The 20,147-nt window shown below is 38.8% G+C and overlaps 1 protein-coding gene across 3 annotated transcripts in view; it reads right to left on the bottom strand.

Annotated features, from left to right (window-relative positions):
* LOC127617221 (microtubule-associated tumor suppressor 1 homolog) overlaps positions 1–20,147 on the bottom strand; it is a 57,090-nt gene that overhangs the window by 11,971 nt on the left and 24,972 nt on the right. For all 3 annotated transcript variants that reach the window (XM_052089156.1, XM_052089155.1, XM_052089157.1), the window contains 2 exons: positions 16,090–16,310; positions 6,368–6,434 (listed from right to left, as the gene is read on the bottom strand). In XM_052089156.1, coding sequence (XP_051945116.1) covers positions 6,368–6,434; positions 16,090–16,310 — 288 coding nt within the window. The remainder of the gene's footprint in view (positions 1–6,367; positions 6,435–16,089; positions 16,311–20,147) is intronic.

The following is a 20,147-nucleotide window of genomic DNA, read 5'->3' as shown; positions in this document are numbered from 1 at the left end:
TGTGAAGTAGAGGGCGTATCCACATCTGTAACTGTTGTAACCTTGTACTTTTTGCTGGCAGTAATATTTCTCAGTGTGAGCTTGACAATCAAGAGTTTAATGTAAAATGCAGAGCAGTCCAGTTCAAAATTAAGATGTATGAAAAGCATTGCCTTCATGGCTGTTACACTGAGTTGAGATTAACACGGTGTCCATGCTGCATTAATTAATGATAATACACGCTCCACAGATGCAGATGTCCCAAGCAGGCATAAAACAAACTCCACGATCTTGGCTAAGACTGCAAGACATTTCTCAGGTCATGAATGTGCAAAGCTGTGGTTGTGCACAACCGAATGATAAACAAAAAGTCCTTCACTTGCGTGCACCCTGTCAGATTCTGAACTTTATTTCACCAAAAAAAATGGCTAACACTTGGTGTGACACTTATTTTAGCAGCATCCACATACTTTTTTGTCTGAACAGGCTGCACGATGTCGGTGCGTCCTCTATGGGCGATGGAAAAGCGAGCACCACAAATCTCACAACTCACTTTACTAGTCTCTGTCTGTGACTCATTTTTTAGACATTTAAACTCTTTTTGAAGATCCTCCTTAAATGTACATGCATGCTTCCTTGACATTTTTCCAGACGCAATTTAATCTGTGAGCTCTTTCAAACTGACTCTTCAATCAGTTCACTAACTGGACATCTATTGATAGGGATTGTGATTGGATAGTTTAATCCAATCATGTACTTCAAATAACACATGTGATTTTATTGGTTTTACAAGCCGTATCCTTGGCTAATTTTGATTAGAATACTCACGTGACTGAGAAAGCTGCATAGGGGATAGAGAAATTTTACACGATTTTTTCAGAATAAGTCGGGACATTAGAAAAAGTGCTTGAATACGGGACTGTATACCAGGAAAAACGGGACATCTGGCCACCCCACCAAGAAGATATCCAACTGTGTAGCTAAGTTTATAGTTGGTGATATGCAGCCACTGGTGTCCCTTTTTCCGAAACATGTTAGAGGAAATTAAACCAGAGCTTGCCTCTCACACTAAAATTGGGTTGGGAAATATGTATTAATAGACAAAGACTACTGCAATGAGTAAAACAAATGCCAATATAGATTGATAATCATCAGGAAAATTTTCTGATTATTGATGCTTGAAAAAGGCTTTGATCTCAAGCCTAGAAAATACAGTTGAAGTCAGAAGTTTACATACACTTAGGTTGAAGTCATTAAACCAAATTTAATATTAGCAAACTATAGTTTTGGCAAGTTGTTTGGACATCTACTTTGTGCAAGACATGAGTCATTTTTCCAACAATTGTTTACAGACAGATGGTTTCACTTTTGACTGACTATATCACAATTCCAGTGGGTCAGAAATGTACATAAACTAAGCTTACTGTGCCTTAAAGCAGCTTGGAAAATTCCCAAAAATGATGTCAATCTTTTAGACAATTTGCCAATTAGCTTCTGATAGGATGTGTACTGAATTGAAGTGTACCTGTGGATGTATTTTAAGGCCTACCTTCAAACTCAGTGCCTCCTTGCTTGACATCAAGAGAAAATCAAAAGGAATCAGCCAAGACCTCAGAAAAAAAAAAATTGTGGACCTCCACAAGATTTGTTCATCATTGGGAGAACTTTCCATATGCCTGAAGGTACCACGTTCATCTGTATAAACAATAGTATGCAAGTATAAACACCATGGGACTACGCAGCCATCATCGGCTCAGGAAGGAGACGCATTATGTCTCCTAGAGATAAATGTAGCTTGGTGCGAAAAGTGCCAATCAATCCCAGTACAACAGCAAAGGACCTTGTGAAGATGCTTGAAGAAATAGGTAGACAATCATCTATATTCACAATAAAACAAGACCTATATCGACATAACCTGAAAGGCTACTCGGCAAGGAAGAAACCAATGCTGCAAAACCACCATAAAAAACAGACTAAAGATTGCAAGTGCACATGGGGACAAAGATCTTGGAGAAATTTCCTCTGTTCTGATGAAACAAAAATTGTACTTTGGAAAAAGGATGAGGCTTGCAAGCCGAAGAACGCCATCCCAACCATGAAGCATGGTAGTGACAGCTTCATATTGTGGGGATTCTTTTCTGCAAGAAGGACTGGTGCACTTCACAAAATAGATTGCATCATGAGGAAGGAGAAATATGTGTATATATTGAAGAATATACCAAGACATCAGCCATGAAGTTAAAGCTTGGTCGCAAATGGGTCTTCCAAATGGACAATCAACTCAAGTATACCTCCAAAGTTGTGGAAAAATGGCTTAAGGACAACAAAGTCAAGGTACTGGAGTGGCCATCACAAACCCCTGACCTCAATCAGAGAGAAAATTTGTGGGCAGAACTGAAAAAGCGTGTACGAGCAAGGAGGCCTACAAACATGACTGCAGTTCTGTCTGGAGGAATGGGTTAAAATTCCAGCAATTTATTGAGAAATGCTTGTAGAAGGCTACCCAAAAAGTTTGACCCAAGTTAAACAATTTAAAGGCAATGCTACCAAATACTAACAAAGTATATGTAAACTTCTGACCAACTGGCAATGTGATGAAAGAAATAAAAGCTGCAATAAATCATTCACTACTATTATTCTGACATTTCACATTCTTAAAATACAGTAGTGATCCTAACTGACATAAGACAGGGAATCCATCCATCCATCCATCGTCAACCGCTTATCCTGTCTACAGGGTCACGGGGGGGCTGGAGCCTATCCCAGCTAACATTGGGCGAAAGGCAGGGGACACCCTGGACAGGTCGCCAGTCCATCGCAGGGCCACACACAGACTCACACTCACCTCCACATCCACAACCACAACCACATCCACATCCACATCCACATCCACATCCACATCCACAACCACATCCACATCCACATCCACAACCACATCCACGGCAATTTTTTTGGAGACACCAATTATCCTAGCCTGCATGTCTTTTGGATGGTGGGAGGAAGCCGGAGTACCCGGAGAGAACCCACGCAGACACGGGGAGAACATGCAAACTCCACACAGAAAGGCCGGGGCAACCAGGGTTTGAACCCACGACCTTCTTGCTGTGAGGCGACAGTGCTAACCGCTGCACCACCATGCCGCCCACTAAGACAGGGAATGTTTTCAACAATTAAATGTCAGGACTTGTGAAAAACTGAGTTTACATTTATTTGGCTAAGGTGTATGTAAACTTCTGACTTCAACTGTATGTCTGAAACTTTACAAAAAACATTTTTTTTTTAAATGGGTGAGTTGGACCAGATGGTGAAGCAAGCAGGTGCCCAGCATACATTTAAACTACTGAAATACTGTTTAAAATGCATCACAGGTGGTTAAGAGAATGTGTGTGTAGAGCTGTAATCTAGGTGAAGGGTTGTTATTTTCAAGTTAAAATAAATTAACTTTTTTGGTCACTACATAATTCCCATACAACATTTATATTTTTAATGAATTCACAATTATTATAAGCTGTGGATAAAACAAAAATCAAACACTGAGCAGATGTTGCAGAATTTTGACTAGTATCTACAGCAGTGGTCGCCAACCCGTCGATCGCGATCGACTGGTAGATCTTTATCACTGTCCCAGTAGCTCCCGAAAAAAAATCCAACATTTTTTTAATCCAACTGCTTCATTTATTTTCAATGAAGTGACCAATCAGATAAGAGAAGAGCGCCCGTAGCTCCCGAAAAAAATACGTTTTGCATGCATCTTTTTTTTTAATCCAACTGCTTTATTTATTTTCAATGAAGTGACGAATCAGATAAGAGAAGAGCGCCCGTAAGTTAACTGTCGCAAACGTCAATATGGATCTCCATGGTGATAGCCCGCGTCCGCGAGGTAACAGTCAAACTAGAATGGCGGAGGCTACACGAAAGAAGGCAAAAACATACCATTTTCATCCAGAATGGGAACAGGAATTTATTTTTACCTTGGTAAAAGATAAGTGTGTATGTATGTTGTGCCACCAAAAACAATCATTATGTAAAAGAGGGAATTTGGAGCGGCACCACAATACCAACCACCCGAAATTTAAAGATCGCTACCCGCCAAAGAGCGCCATCCGTGCAAGGAAAGTTGACGAGCTGAGATCTGAGTTGAAGGCCCAGCAATCACTTTTTACAAAATCTTCTGATCAAAATAAGGCTGCGACTGAAGCATCGTTTCGTGTAAGTCACTTTCTGGCTAAAAACAAAAAGCCTTTTACGGATGGCGAATTATTCAAGGAAGCAATGGTCATTACTGCAGAGACTATTTTCAAGGATTTCAAAAACAAAGACGACATAAAAGCCTCACTCCGTGCTGTTGCTCTCGGCCCTGCATCAGTGACAAGGAGGGTCGAGTCACTGTCAGAGGACGTGGATCAACAGGTGTTAAAGGACTTGTCACTCTGTGAATATTTTTCACTGCAGTTCGACGAATCTCTGGATGCAGTGGACACAGCTCAGCTTGTTGTTTTTGTTAGAATGGCTTTCCAGGATTTTACAACGAAAGAGGACTTCCTCACTCTTTTGCACTTAAAGGAGAGAACGCGAGGTGAGGATATTTACAATGAGTTTAAAAAATAATGTAAGAGAAAATGATATCCCCATCCATAAACTGGTAGCAATTACAACCGACGGAGCACCGGCGATGCGTGGTGTGCGCCTTGGTTTTATAGCACTGTGCCGTAATGACCCTGATTTTCCCGACTTCAAGAATTATCATTGTGTCATTCATCAGCAGGCCTTGGCAGGGAAAGTCGTGGACTTCTCTCACGTAATGTCATTGGTGGTCAAACTAATAAACTCGATACGAGCAAAAGCACTTCAGCGTCGCTTATTCAAGGCGTTACTGGATGAGCTCGATGCCGCGTACGGAGACCTACTACTTCATGCTGATGTGCGCTGGTTGAGTCGCGGGAAAGTGCTGCAGCGGTTTGTTGACTTACTGCCTGAAATAAAGACATTTCTGTCTGCAAGAAACGAGGAGCACAAGGAACTGTCAGATGATGCGTGGCTGTGTGACCTGGGGTTTCTCACAGACTTGACCGCAAAGCTGAATACACTCAACAACGAGCTCCACGGAAAAGACCGACACCTACCCCACATGATCAGCGCAGTAAATGCTTTTAAGTCTAAGCTCGGTGTTTGGATCACACATATTAAAAACGGGAGGCTAACACACTTTCCCAACCTGGAAAAAATGTCACAGAGCATTAAAGACAAAGATGTTTTTCACCCTGAGAAATACTGTGCTCACTTGGAAAAAGTTGCAACAGAGTTCAATATGCGTTTTGGTGAGTTAAACGAAATGGAATGTATTGCTGCGTTTGTTTCAAACCCGTTCATGCTCATTGATATAGAACAGGTTGCAGCCAAATTCCAGCAAGTATTTTCTTTGTCAAGTGGAGTTGACATGGAGATGGCTGATTTGCAAAATGACATTGAGCTGAAAGCCAGATCAAGGGACAGTGACTTTTGGGGACTTGTCAACAGAGAGAAGTTTCCTCTCCTCACTGCATGTGCACTAAAAGTGAGTGCCTACTTTGGATCAACTTACCTCTGTGAAATGGCATTTTCACAGATGAAAATAATCAAATCAAAATACAGGAGCCGCCTTACTGACAGACACCTCACTGACTGCCTCAAACTGGCTGTCTCTAGCTATGAGCCAGACTTCAGAGGACTCACAGGCAGTATTCAGTCACAGCCATCACACTGACTGAGTAACATTACTGCAGCAGTTTTGCCTTCTGGTGGCATTATGAAAAGTGATGTTGCATAAGATGGGACATAAGTGCACTTAGCTTAATTGAGATTGTTGAGAATTTTGTTAGTACAGTTCATTTATAAAATGTTAAGTGTAACTTCAGAAACTTCAGTGAATAAGCACTTTATTGCTGACAATGGCATTTTGTTTTTTTAGTTCAGTGCCATATGATCTGATCATATGATGGTTGCATCCAGTTTAAAGTTAAAACAAAGAGAAAATAATATTTAATGAATATTAAATTCAAATACAATTAAAATACTAAATAAAAGGCCTCAAGTTGGAAGTACAATCTGGGCTGTCTTTTTCTATCTATTCTTCAATAGGTAGATCTTGCCTTTCATTAAGGCCGAGGTCAGGGATCTTCAGCTTGAAAAGGTTGGTGACCACTGATCTACAGGATGATCACAGTAGTTTCAAATCTCATGGTAAGTCTGTTATGGCAAGAAAAAGCACACCTACTGTACAAACTTTGATAACCACTTGTGACCAGCATTTAAAATATTACATTACCGTAATTACAAAAGCTCTCTCAGTTCTTACAGCAGGCAGTGGACAGCCAGTTCTCTAAAATGACTCACACATACACACACTCACCCAGCTCCTCACGCAAGTTGATCAGCTCCTGAGACAGCTCCCTGCACTTCTTCATCACCTCCTCATGCTGCAGGAAATCAGAAAGAAAATCAGTCCAATACTGTGCATCATTCAACAGTGCAAAACATGTATTATATTAGTCCAGTACAGATTTCACAAGAAATATAATCTGCCAACAATTATGTTTCCAAAGAGAATTAAGGTGTGCCTCCTAAGTGTTGCTGGAATCAGTGGACTGGATTGCTAGGATATTATAATTTATAGTCTAAATTTGAATGTGAAGAAAGTCATTTCTGTGACACCAAACAGAAATTCTAAAATATTGATTGTTTTCAAACAGGTTTCCTGAACACTCCCCATCTGCCATCGAGTAGCCAAACACTAGCTGAGCCAGTGCTGCAGTGTCGGATGGGTCTGATGCTCAAACAAACAGAGCAATGCTTTGATAGTGCTACAGAACCAGTGTTTATACTTGTGCAAGTCAAGCATCAAATGAATTACAACACTGCATATTTAGCTGGGATGATAGAATTGATTAAAACATCAAAATAATAATAGTAATAATAATTACTCCCCCTTTAATGTGCTTTAATGGCATGACTAATAATAATACAGCCTTCTTAGCTGTGTTCAAAGAACGTAGTGGAGGGGAAAAAGCACGGCTTTTCCAATTGTAACTTCAAAATTATATTTTTGCAAAGGACAGATTAAAACATCACTGTTTATCATGATGACAGTGTAGACAGCTATCTGCATGCTCATGCATGCATCACAAAGATTTATGGTTTACTCACCACTATACAGTAAGTGAGCACTCTGCGATTTTAATTAAAAAGAAATGAATGACATCAACAATGGGTTTAACTGCTGTCCTTAGGGAGCTGTGTCTGATGTAGAACGATCAAATCAGTACACTGCTCTCTCTTTCTCTTTCTCTCCAGCACTATGTCTTTTTAAAATATAGGACAGCCAGCCACACAGCTGCAATGCTGTCAGCCTCCCCTACCAACACAAAGATGCTTCAAAACCCATGTGCTGCTGTCCTAACCTGCACCTTCCCCCAAGATCAATGACAACACAGGCTAAGTGAGATCCTACTACCATTTATGAACTCATTCCCATTCATAACATATGTATTAGAACACCACAAGCATTTAACGAATTGATCATACATTATAACGAATAAAATGTAAGCAAACCTTATAAAAGTATTAAGTATAATTCTTTAACATATTTCACTGAAATGACAACCTATACATACTTTGTATAGGCATCCCCACCTTTCCTAATTCAAATCCTAATTCTGCCCTAGTTCCTGTGGAGAGGTTAATGTCTTTACCCTGTGTCCAGCGCAGGGAGCATTAAGGCACACTTTGCTGCCAGAGCAGCCCATGATCAGCAGTCTCTGTGACTTGAGTCCAGAATGCAGTAAGACAGCAGCCCAGATGCACAAACCCCTGCTACTCAGCCTCTTCTCTCTGCAGTCTCGCTCTACATCGGAGTGAATAAGCTCATTGGCTCTTTCCTCCAACCACTTGCCTTCTCAGTGATAAAGGAATACCGTAATTTATCTAAAAGAAGGGCAATGAGGTGACTATAGTGCTTCAGTACTTAAAGACACCCGCTGCAAGCAGAGCGAAGAAAGGAGAAAAAATGGCTTGTCATTTAGTTGGTTGATTGAGTGGCGCCCAAGGAAATGGTGCATGTTACAGAAGAGAGGTGTGCAATGACCTTCCCAGTTCCCAAATGAGATGAGAGGGGAAGAGTGCTTTCTATTTCTTGCTTAATTTTCAGCATCTTAGCAATGAAAACTATTTCTGTTTGCGAACTGAAAGTTGCATAGTGCTTCACAGACTAGGCTAAAGGCTAATATCCTTATTAACTCATATTAAATGGTAATAAAACAAAATTACATATATAACCATAGATATTGATGCATAACATGTTCATAACATATATATATATATATATATATATATGTGTGTGTGTGTGTGTGTGTATATATATATATATATATATATATATATATATATATATATATATATATATATATATATATATATATATACACACACACACACACACACACACACACACACACACACACACACACACAAACAAACACACACCTCAATCATCAGAAAATTTGTGTGAATAAATTAGGGAAAATGCTTATTTCAAGTGCTGAGACTGGTCACCATCTCTATTGTGTGTGTGTGTGTGTGTGTGTGTGTGTGTGTGTGTGTCGAGGACATTTTTAAAATCATCTTTTTGCATTACCCCCCAAATGGTCTTGCAAAATAAACAAATATAAACAAAGTCACAAATACATTTTTAAAAGTACAAATATTCTATGTAGTAGCACCATTGCTATAAAGTCATAAAACTGCATGCATACTAATTATAATTAAGCTGTTTAAAATAGTTTACAAATAGTTCAGTTACATTATACCTAAAAATAGACAATTTACAATAAAATGTACTATGATTCTTCATTTTTATAAAACTTTACTTCAGTGTCAAGTAAAATAATCTTTTAGTAGATCAAAAACTTCAGATATACAATCTGTCTGACAGACCTGCGAGGTAACACAAGAAATCAATATTAATGCAGTCATAACTATTGTGTCAAAAGTCAAACACATCACATAATATCACACCAAAAAAATTACTTTTGTCTAAGAGAATATACAGGTGAAACTCGAAAAATTAGAATATCGTGCAAAAGTTCATTAATTTCAGTAATTCAACTTAAAAGGTGAAACTAATATATTATATAGACTCATTACAAGCAAAGTAAGATATTTCAAGCCTTTATTTGATATAATTTTGATGATTATGGCTTACAGCTTATGAAAACCCCAAATTCAGAATCTCAGAAAATTAGAATATTACATGAAATCAATAAAAAAAGGATTTTAAATACAGAAATGTCGGCCCTCTGAAAAGTATAATCATGCATATGTACTCAGTACTTGGTTTGGGCCCCTTTTGCATTAATTACTGCCTCAATGCGGCGTGGCATGGATGCTATCAGCCTGTGGCACTGCTGAGGTGTTATGGAAGACCAAGATGCTTCAATAGCGGCCTTCAGCTCTTCTGCATTGTTTGGTCTCATGTCGCTCATCTTTCTCTTAGCAATGCCCCATAGATTCTCTATGGGGTTCAGGTCAGGCGAGTTTGCTGGCCAATCAAGCACAGTAATACCATGGTCATTGAACCAGGTTTTGGTACTTTTGGCAGTGTGGGCAGGTGCCAAGTCCTGCTGGAAAATGAAGTCAGCATCTCCATAAAGCTTGTCTGCTGAAGGAAGCATGAAGTGCTCTAAAATGTCCCGGTAGACGGCTGCGTTGACTCTGGACTTAATAAAGCACAGTGGACCAACACCAGCCGATGACATGGCTCCCCAAACCAACACAGACTGTGGAAACTTCACACTGGACTTCAAGCATCTTGGATTGTGTGCCTCTCCATTCTTCCTCCAGACTCTGGGACCTTGGTTTCCAAATGAGATGCAAAATTTGCTCTCATCAGAAAAGAGGACTTTGGACCACTGAGCAACAGACCTGTTCTTTTTTTCTTTAGCCCAGGTAAGACGTTTGACATTTGAAGCCCATGTCCAGGACCCGCCTGTGTGTGGTGGCTCTTGATGCAGTAACTCCAGCCTCAGTCCACTCCTTGTGAAGCTCCCCACACATTTGAATGGCCTTTTCCTGACAATCCTCTCCAGGCTACGGTCATCCCTGCTGCTTGTGCACCTTTTTCTTCCACACTTTTCCCTTCCACTTAACTTTCTATTAATGTGCTTTGATACAGCACTTTGAGAACATCCAACTTCTTTTGCAATTACCTTTTGAGGCTTTCCCTCCTTGTGGAGGGTGTCAATGATGGTTTTCTGCACAACTGTCAGGTCAGCAGTCTTCCCCATGATTGTGAATTCAACTGAACCAGACTGAGAGACCATTTAAAGGCTCAGGAACCCTTTGCAGGTGTTTAGCTGATTAGAGTGTGACACTTTGAGCCTACAATACTGAACCTTTTCACAATATTCTAATTTTCTGAGATTCTGAATTTGGGGTTTTCATAAGCTGTAAGCCATAATCATAAAAATTATATCAAAGAAAGGCTTGAAATATCTTACTTTGCTTGTAATGAGTCTATATAATATATTAGTTTCACCTTTTAAGTTGAATTACTGAAATTAATGAACTTTTGCACGATATTCTAATTTTTCGAGTTTCACCTGTACATACACATACACTTATCAAGCAATGTTCATTCATGACAGTGCTTCACAAAAAATGTATGGCCACTTGTAGTGAAATTATGGCAATGCAAATAGTGTGTTGACAGTTCACTGCAAACAAGTGATATGAAGCAGCCCCCTCCACCATTCTAGGCATGTGAGTGTGTTTCTAACCATATCAAGGCAGCTGGTACATTCTCACACAGATATGTCACATGGTAAAACCCAGCCTCCTATTCTTAAGCTACAGATTCCAATACAGGACACAGTGTCCCCAAAATAAAACTACACTCATAATTCAGCTTCTTGCACTACTAATTTAAGATGGGACTCAGATTAAACATATGTTGGCAATCAATATTGAAAATTCATTCAATATTGAAATATGATATGATTACTCATACAAGCAAAAACACCTACTGTATAGCAAAGACAATTGGTTTAATTAAAGTCAATCGATGCTGTTCTCTCCTCCATAATTTACATTTGCATTGTTCTATAATGGGTCTGTCTGGCATTGACAATTTATAACAAGAAGAAAATATAAAAATGGGAAGAGTAAAATGACAATGATGGAAAACAGAGAACAACTGTCACTATACTGTAGATGTTAGTCAGAGTAGCCACCGTATTTGATTTGATGTGAATGAAAATAGGGCTGCAAAGGATAGAAGTACAGTTGGTTCAGTGTTGTACTGCAGTGTAACTGGCATGACATTGATTGATAACATTGAAAATATACGTCTCTCCACAAATTTCCTGAAGACCAAAAAGACATGGTTTGTAATATGATGTCTACTCTTTTAGATCTATAGAACAAAGACAAACTATTATTGATTTCAGTGCTTTAAAAGAAAAGGCAATACCATAATTAAAGTGTTAGTTCCCCCAAAAAGGAAAATGATCCCATCATACGCCGGAACTCGACTATCTTGTGAACACACGGACGGCCGTTAGCCAGTGATTATAGATTATAAAGTTATATATATGGATATTTTTCTTACAAAACTGCTTCGCTTAACTTCAGTAGGCTTTTATTAACCCCATGGAACCGGATGGATGTGTTTTTTTTGGGCTTCAAAATCTAAGGTACCATTCATTCCCATTATAAAGCTAGGAAGTGCCAGGATATTTTTATTAAATGCAAATTCCCGGATGTCTAATGCGGAAGTAAGCATGAGTTCTGCGCACGAGGTGTTAAGGACATACTTAGTAAAATTATGCCCTTACCCAAAATCCCTATCTAAACTTAACCAATCAGTAGAGTGTGTAAAGATGATAGGAAGCTGTTGTGTATGACAGAAGCAAGTAATTGTTGTATATTAGATGGAAACGATGTCCTGCGGCATCATTGGCTGCAGTGAAAGTCGTAGGAATTAAATCGAGTGCAGTCGCATGATAACATAGGAATTAGCCAAATTTAGAAAAGTCATAGGAATCCTGACGATTTCGCCATGAGAGTGTATTGGCTTTTACCATTTACTCGCACAGTCAAATGCATTATGCTTTCATATTAATCAAGGACTGTTATGACCCGCAGCTCAACGGATGCAACAAAAAGAGAGGGACACACAAGTACAAAATTAAACTCAAGGATTTATTAACAAAAATATAAGCGTTTAACCCAGAGCCGGCCCAAGGCATAAGCGAACAAAGCGGCTGCTTAGGGCCCCGTGGCCACCAGGGGCCCCCCAAGAGCACATGAAATGACAGCTTGATTTTGTTTTTTGTTTTTGTGATATACTATGTCAATGGACAATGATAACTATAGAAAAACGCAATATTTAAGTTAACGGGCTGCTGCAAGCACATTCAGACAGCAAAACAGCAATGTCACAAAAAAGGACATATCCTCTGGTGCAGAAAAATGTTGTTAAGTTTGAAATATGTTAAGTAGCTGGCTATGTTACGAGCTAACATTAGCTGGCTAGTTAGTTAACATAGCCTATGTAGCATATCTTCTTTTTTAGGAAAGTTTGATTAAACATCCGTAAATAGCCTTGACATCTTAATATATTATAGTACAACATATTACTTTGCTAGTTTTAGATTAAAGTTTTTGTCTTCTGTGTAAAAATAACTTTCCTTGGTATATATTTTTTGTAATAAAAATAAGCTTCTGTTCCATAAACTTGGTACTGATAACAACAACTTAATATTATTTACATTAATTTGTTGTTTAGGTGTACAGATGACTTGCTGCTGTGTATAATAATTTATGTTATTATGTTATTATTAAAATAACATTCTGTTCTGTCAAATATGTACTCTTATGAAACTTCCCTAGGAGCACTGTTTAAATATTTTGGGGCACAACCAATGCCATCAGCCCCAAGTGCCATTGCTACTGATTTTTCAACAATCCCAGATCAATATATTTATATGGATAAACCATGCCTTTTGTGAGACCTTTTTTTTGTTTTTGACAGACAGTTGCATTACCTTATAATATGACATCTAACATGGCTAGCATTTATTATTTTATATCTTTCATCAGGTGCATCCACTGATCCTACTGTTCCTTCCATGTCTGTTTCAACCTCAGCGGCTGTGGCAAGTTAATAGCACAGCAGCCTTTGTATTTGCTCAGTTACTGTAGAATATCCTGAGATTAATATTTCTAATTATAATTATTAATGTAATTTCCTTATATTTCCTTCTACTTCTGTGGTCATTGGGATCGATGTCACATCTACCCCTTAGCAACTTCCACCCTACACCATGGATCAGCAGTTCCTCCAGTTGACCCAGCTGAGTTGTCATCTATCCTGTCCGACTCAGAAAGGACTGATCTGGTAACATTTACATTTACATTTATGCATTTGGCAGACGCTTTTATCCAAAGCGACTTACAGTGCAATTATTACAGGGACAATCCCCCTGGAGCAACCTGGAGTTAAGTGCCTTGCTCAAGGACACAATGGTGGTGATTATCAGATTACCAGTTATGTGCTTAGACCACTACACCACCACCACTCCTACACTTACTTCTGCTTACTTCTGGTAAGCAGAAGGCCTACAGAAAATTAATTAATGGGGAAATAATGTAAGTGGAGCTGCTCACTTATTCAAAAAGAAATGATGCAGTCTGCAGCTTCTGCTGCAAATTGTTCTCTAGGAAGTACACAAAACTGGTAACAGAGGGATAACAAGATTGGGTAAATATAGGTGTGCTACTGTTACAATTAAAATCGTGCCAGGCAGAAATTGGTATGTTGTAAGCAACACAGCTCCAACTAAGAAAATTGATAAGGGGTGTGTTAGATTTATAGTGTGCGAATAATCAAACATTGACAATATTCAATCATATTGGCGGCACCGAGGGGCCCCATAAAGGCTTGGGCCGGCCTTGGTTTAACCAAAAAAAGAAGAACAACAGAAGTATTTGCTAGTACAATCAGTAGTGTAGGCAAAGTGCATGGATGAAAATGTAATATGCTGTGGAGATATTGTGAATACACAATAGAAAACAACAAAGCAAAAGTCAGTTGTATAAAATGCATTTATACAGTGGATAGTACAGATTAAATTCTGACTGGATAAACAGTCTTCACAATTGTAAAATGCCAACAAACACACACTTGTGACCACGTGTAACAGTATCCAGCTGGTACGTGATATCTGTGCAGTGTGTAAACCTCACCCTCCCGGCCTTAAGTGACGCACTAGCGACCGAGGCTAGAGGCCGTGGCTTTTATTGCCTCCTTGCTTGCCCGTCTGGCTCCCATGCCGGAGATCACCGGTTCATATCCCGTTTGGGTCGGGTCAAGAAGGACCTAGTAGTAGGTATGCCCGTTACCACTTTTTCTCTTCCGATCCTGATATCGGAAATCTCAGGATTGGCCGATACCAATCCCGATCTGATACCAGTGTTGTTTTTTGCATAATCAGTTTAGAATATCGTTACATTATTGTGTGGAACTAATTGGGTGTACTCTTTAATATGTAAGGAAATAAAAACCTCTAACTACACATTATTTAATATAAACGTATAGCTTATTAAGAACAACTTTGTTACCTAATATTAAGTAATTCCAGTATAAGTCATAAGTAGAAAATAAGCCATTTTTGTTTTGCACATTTTTTCAACTTGTATCTGGACTTTAAAGTATTCAGATCTCTTTTTTTGTTCAATTTAGTTGTAAGATATCAACTCTCTTATCATTCACTGTTATTTTTTTGAACCCATTCACTTAAAATGTCTTATAATGTGTAAATAAATGACAATAATAATAATATATTATAATAGCAATATATAGAATATATCTCAATCGTGCACCTTTAACTTTTAAACTTCATGCTTTTATTTTGACATTCTGAACTCTCTAGGAAGTTCTGTATGTGTCTGTTTGTAGGAAAGTTCACAGTAGTTTTATTCGCTTCTTATTCAAATTCTGGTTAAAAAAAGCACCTCCAGTGCCATTTTAAATGCATATTATAAGTGAACTTTTGAGCATCTACATCCACTTGTTGTTATTAGGGAGTAGCACTCAAATATTGCGCACCGTGTGAATAGCCGCAAGTGTGTGTGTAAACAGAGAAGCACCATTCACTGACGCGCTGGAGTGTTGTGATTCACAGAGCTATTGCAGGTCTTCAAGTGGCTTTTAATAAAATGCACAATTCATATGAACTAATTTAATTGTGTTTTTATGGTTCATTTATGCCAGCTTGACAGTAACGAACATGATTAACACAGTATCGGATTTGGATCGGGCTCATTGGACAGATACCCGATCTGTTTTAAAGCGTCAGTATCGTAGCAATACTGATTGGATCAGTGCATCCTTACCTAGTAGTGACACACCCAATCTATATTCATGTGCTATGTTGCTCGGTAACTGTAAACAGCCTAAAGTTAGTGAATTGCATTGCTAACCAACTGTATTACTCAGAAGAACTGTTTATTTCAATTAATAAACAAGTGAATTTGGACACTTTTGGCCTGTACAGCAGTAGGGTGAATTCAGGTAAATTGGACACATTTCTCTATTGGGATGACTGTCAAAATGTGGCTGAACACACCTTTATTCACCCTATTATGGTGTGACATAACAACTGAAGTAAAGGCAAAGACTGACACAGCTCTGGAAGGTCATAAAATCACACCACACAGAGAATGAATGTGAAAAATGTTAAACGTGTGTCATTGAGCCAGTTAAGAATGTGCTGTTAATGAGGTAAAGTTACGTGAACTGATGAAAGTACATCACCGAAACAAATTGAGAGCAGGACGGAGCCTCTCTACACTGCCTGCATGCAAACAAAAACATGACTGCAAACCAGTACTACCTGGGCTGTCAGTTTCAAGACTAAATTCAGGATAAATTGACATATTAAAGATAACTAACTCTTAACATGACATTGGTCTCGACATCGGATTAAAAACACCATCTTATTTCATTCTTCATGTCTGCTGCATCGCAGCATAATTAATGATAACCATAAATTATAGACATGAGCTTATAATACTCACCTCTGCATATAGGTGCTTTATGACCACAGCAACAGCCTCGAACCTATGGTTGTTGGATCGGACTGTGTTTTCCAGCTGTTGAATTGTCTGATTCTTCTTCTCACACTGAACCTTGTAATACTCTATGCTTCTTGCCTTACTCTCCGGTGGTACCAGATCCGGATGGCCATTTGTTTGTGTCTGCAGGTTCCAGGAACTTGTCCTGGACTTGTTCTTGTCAACTGTAAGAGAACATGCATTTAACGCTGTGACAATATTTAGCATCATTTTCCTTGGAGTCGTTTTTCCAATTCAACTCATAGACCTTAGAAGAGGATGGAAAGAGACATTGAGCTGAGACCCAACTGTGTCTGTGTCATACAGATGTGATGCATTGATGATGTTGGTCCACAGAGATCCTATATATAAAGCAACAATCCAACCCTGCAACCCCATGTATGAGATAACCGTACGTCCATCACCAGATAATATTGTTCTGTCTGTAAATAGAGCCATCAGAGCCCTCTTAATTTAGCAGGGCTATGCCACTGTGGTTTTCATTTACATCACCTTATAAATATAACACCAGGGTGTAATCATGGCATGCATCCCTCTAATAAAGGGGCCTTGCTACTTAGGAAGGGTACTTGAAGTAAGCTGCCTAAATAAGATGATCACTTCTAAGTTGCCTGCTGTAGATGAACAATTTTTTTTCAATGCCAACACCTAAAGTCTACATTGTTAATCTAGTATGCCCTAGCTGAGTTATTACATAACAGCTCTGTGTGAGCAGCCTTGAACATTTCTGAAATACCAACATTAATAAGGCAGAGGTGGGACCACAACACCCATGAGGCTTTTCTCCTCTAATGTCACTTCAACATTAACAGATTTAAAGTTCCAAATTTACATCTGTAAAGACGTTTAGGAGAAACTCAAAAGGTGGAGGGTGCCAAATAAAGACGAAACCCACAGCAAACAACAGTACATTCAAAAGGGAAAGAAATCACATTTTAAAATGTTTTTCATTCCTCTTCTGGGGTTTTAAAACTAATCAAAGTGTCTCGGCCTGAGTTGAACCAAATTTACTGGACCTGGAGTATTAATGGCAAATTCCAGTTTCTAGACAGACTTTAAAACACTCCCAGTGTAAAAAATTGAGAAACACCAATTCATAATTTGCAATATTAAATTACTATTGAACATATATTTTGTAATTGTGCAGATAACCAACTGCTAAATTAATCCAAGATGGGAAGCACACTATCCCTTGTAGCGACAACATTTGAAGTTAACAAAATATGCATCTTTTAACACTATTAGGAAACTGACCAGATGGGCCTTTGAGAATCGACTGGGCAATAGGGGTGAACACACTGAACAGCATTTTGAATACCAACCATTTCAGGAATTTGATCCAAATGTCAATAAAAGATTCCCAACAGACATTGTCTAGAATGCCAATAAATTTACATGGGCTGATACCACTGCAGAAAACCACGCTTTGACTACAGATGGAGGGCTTCAGGTCTGTCAGTTCAATTTACCCACCTGTAAAATAAATAGAACTGTTTAGCTAATCACATGGACTAAAGGGAGTGGAAACACTCCTGATTCAAAATGCACTTCCAAATAGCGTTTACTGACACATGTAAGAGGTTGAGATATTATGAGCGCAGTTTGGCTTTTTAAACTGCTGTTCTTAACCTCTAGTTGTACACACCTCTCTGTTGGTATGGTATTTAATGAAAGACTGGCATTTCAAATTATCTTTTATGTGGCAGACATAACAGACACTGAGTTCATGAATGCATGAAAACAATGCATATACAGTAAGTCTCAATAAAGATGCATTGTGGATTCTTAAAATGTGAACAATAATGGTCCTAATTGTCAGTTTTTACATATACCAAATGCAGCAACTTTTTGGAGGGCAAAAAATGTAGGTTGTCCACTTGGTGCAGCGTATTATAAATCATTTTAGCCAACACACCAGTAATACAGAGGTGCATTACAATTCAAACCAAAGATGTAACTGCTAGGTAAACATTTCTGTTCCCTCTGCTGGTCAACTTTAAATAAGGGCTGTCTACAGGTCCAAGAAAATGCTAGCATAGAATGGGTGTTTAAGGTGGTCATGCAGCCTTTATGGATAATAAATAGAGGGCCAGTGTATAGTAAATTTCAATTGGTAGACATTTGGCAGGATTCTGATGCAGATGTTGTGAACCCAAGCCTAGATGGAAAAAGCCACCTCAGCTGCCTAAAAGGAGCAATATGTAACATTGACATCAAGCGTTTAAAATGGGTACTGCAGTCCAAAGTCAAACTATCGGAGAGAGTTCTCTCCCCCATCCCCTCCTCCCCAGACTCCAAGATCATGCAGGTTGTCAGGTTGAGGACATGCAACAGGAACAAGCAAACTGACAAAGGCAAGCGATGAGCCTTACACTGCAAGTTGATCAGCTAATGTATACGTTTGCAATGTTTTTATTTTTTGCAAATTATAAACCAGCTCATGTGAATTATTTTTTTTTAACTCTGTCAATGATAACTAGATGTATTGCTGGCTTTCATGTAGAGGTCTTCATGGGTCCAAAAATATGTGCCCAAACCCAAAGAGACCAGGAAATGTATTACCCGGATCCAACTAGCTTGGACTCCACACAGATTTCACAGCTGATTGCTATTAACAAGTTAATTAACAAGTTGTGAAAACAAAACTTTATGTCTTATCTAATGTAACATAAGTAGCTTTCTCCCCTGTGCCTGGCTGTGATGCATATAATTAATTCTCCTTGCTAAGAAAGTTGGTAAAATACATCCAGGTTTTCTGTGATTCCTCTCTTGCTGATTGAAACAGCATAGCTAATCCACTCATTATTTCAGCTTCAAAAGTCCACTTACCGTCACGGTGATGCAACTTTTTAGAATCAGCTTTGCAGTTTTTTTGTATCTCGCATAAGATAACTTTGACTGTTTGCCCTTTTGAACTCTAAAAACGGTTGCTTGTTCATTGCCACGGCTGCTAACGTTAGCATTGCTAATTTGCTATCGTGTGCCTTAGATCCGCTCTGCCTCTGACGTCACTCAGCTCATTGTGGCTCTGCTGTTTTTCACTTTATTTCTTTTTTACAATGTTGCAACACATACACACACAGCATCATCATCATCAGTGCTGTTTGATCATGGCCGGGTTTTCTCGGATCGACTCGAGTATTACACAATGTTAAACAGACCGAGTACCTGCAGTAATAGAATGGGGCCGGACCTGTCTGACCGTATAAAACGTGGAAACAAACCCGTACGGGTCCTGGGTTGTGTCTCAGGTCCATGGGTTAGGCTGGACCTGTGAAGACCTCTACTTCCATGGCTGCAGTGTGCTGGTTTTGCCCGCTAACTTGTTTCAAATCTGGCAACCCGGGGTGTTGAAATTCTAATGGGAAATGTGCAATGGATGGGATCACACAGGCCAAAACACAAACCGAAAGTCCGGCCCGGAACGGACATTTCAAAGTAGAATATACTGGCTGCAGCACTGTTTTCGGAGAAGCCAGTATTTCAATTTGGCATGTTTCCTAAATCTCTGAAAACATATTATGATAATTTGATGCTGTAGTACAGTAAATATATTACATATTGCTCAAACATTAGAAAATGTACACACTACCAGTCAAAACTTTGGACACATACGTTACAACTCATTAGTTATTTCCATTTTAAACTTTTTAGAATAATAGTAAAGTCATCAAAACTATAAAATAATACAAATGGAAGTATGGACATTAGAGATAAATGAATGAATACATTAAAATAATAATAAATCAATAAAACAGCTAATTTAAGATTCTACAAAGTAGCAACCCTTAGCCTAGATGACAGCTCTGTACAACCGGGGAATTCTCTGAACCAACACTGAGGTGTCCACCTGAGATGCTTTTCCTTCACAATCCATTGCAACTCCTCTATTTCAAACATTTTTCAATATTGATTTTAGCTCTGTAAAAACATAAATGCGTAGGCACACAATCTTTGTCTACACAAATAACTTCAAGCATTTAAGCGTAAACATTCAGATG

Source organism: Xyrauchen texanus, chromosome 23 (genome assembly GCF_025860055.1).
Source record: "Xyrauchen texanus isolate HMW12.3.18 chromosome 23, RBS_HiC_50CHRs, whole genome shotgun sequence".
In the NCBI taxonomy this organism is placed as follows: Eukaryota; Metazoa; Chordata; class Actinopteri; order Cypriniformes; family Catostomidae; genus Xyrauchen; species Xyrauchen texanus.
The sequence above is the reverse complement of the archived record's forward strand: the minus strand, read 5'-3'. Positions and strand labels throughout refer to the sequence as shown.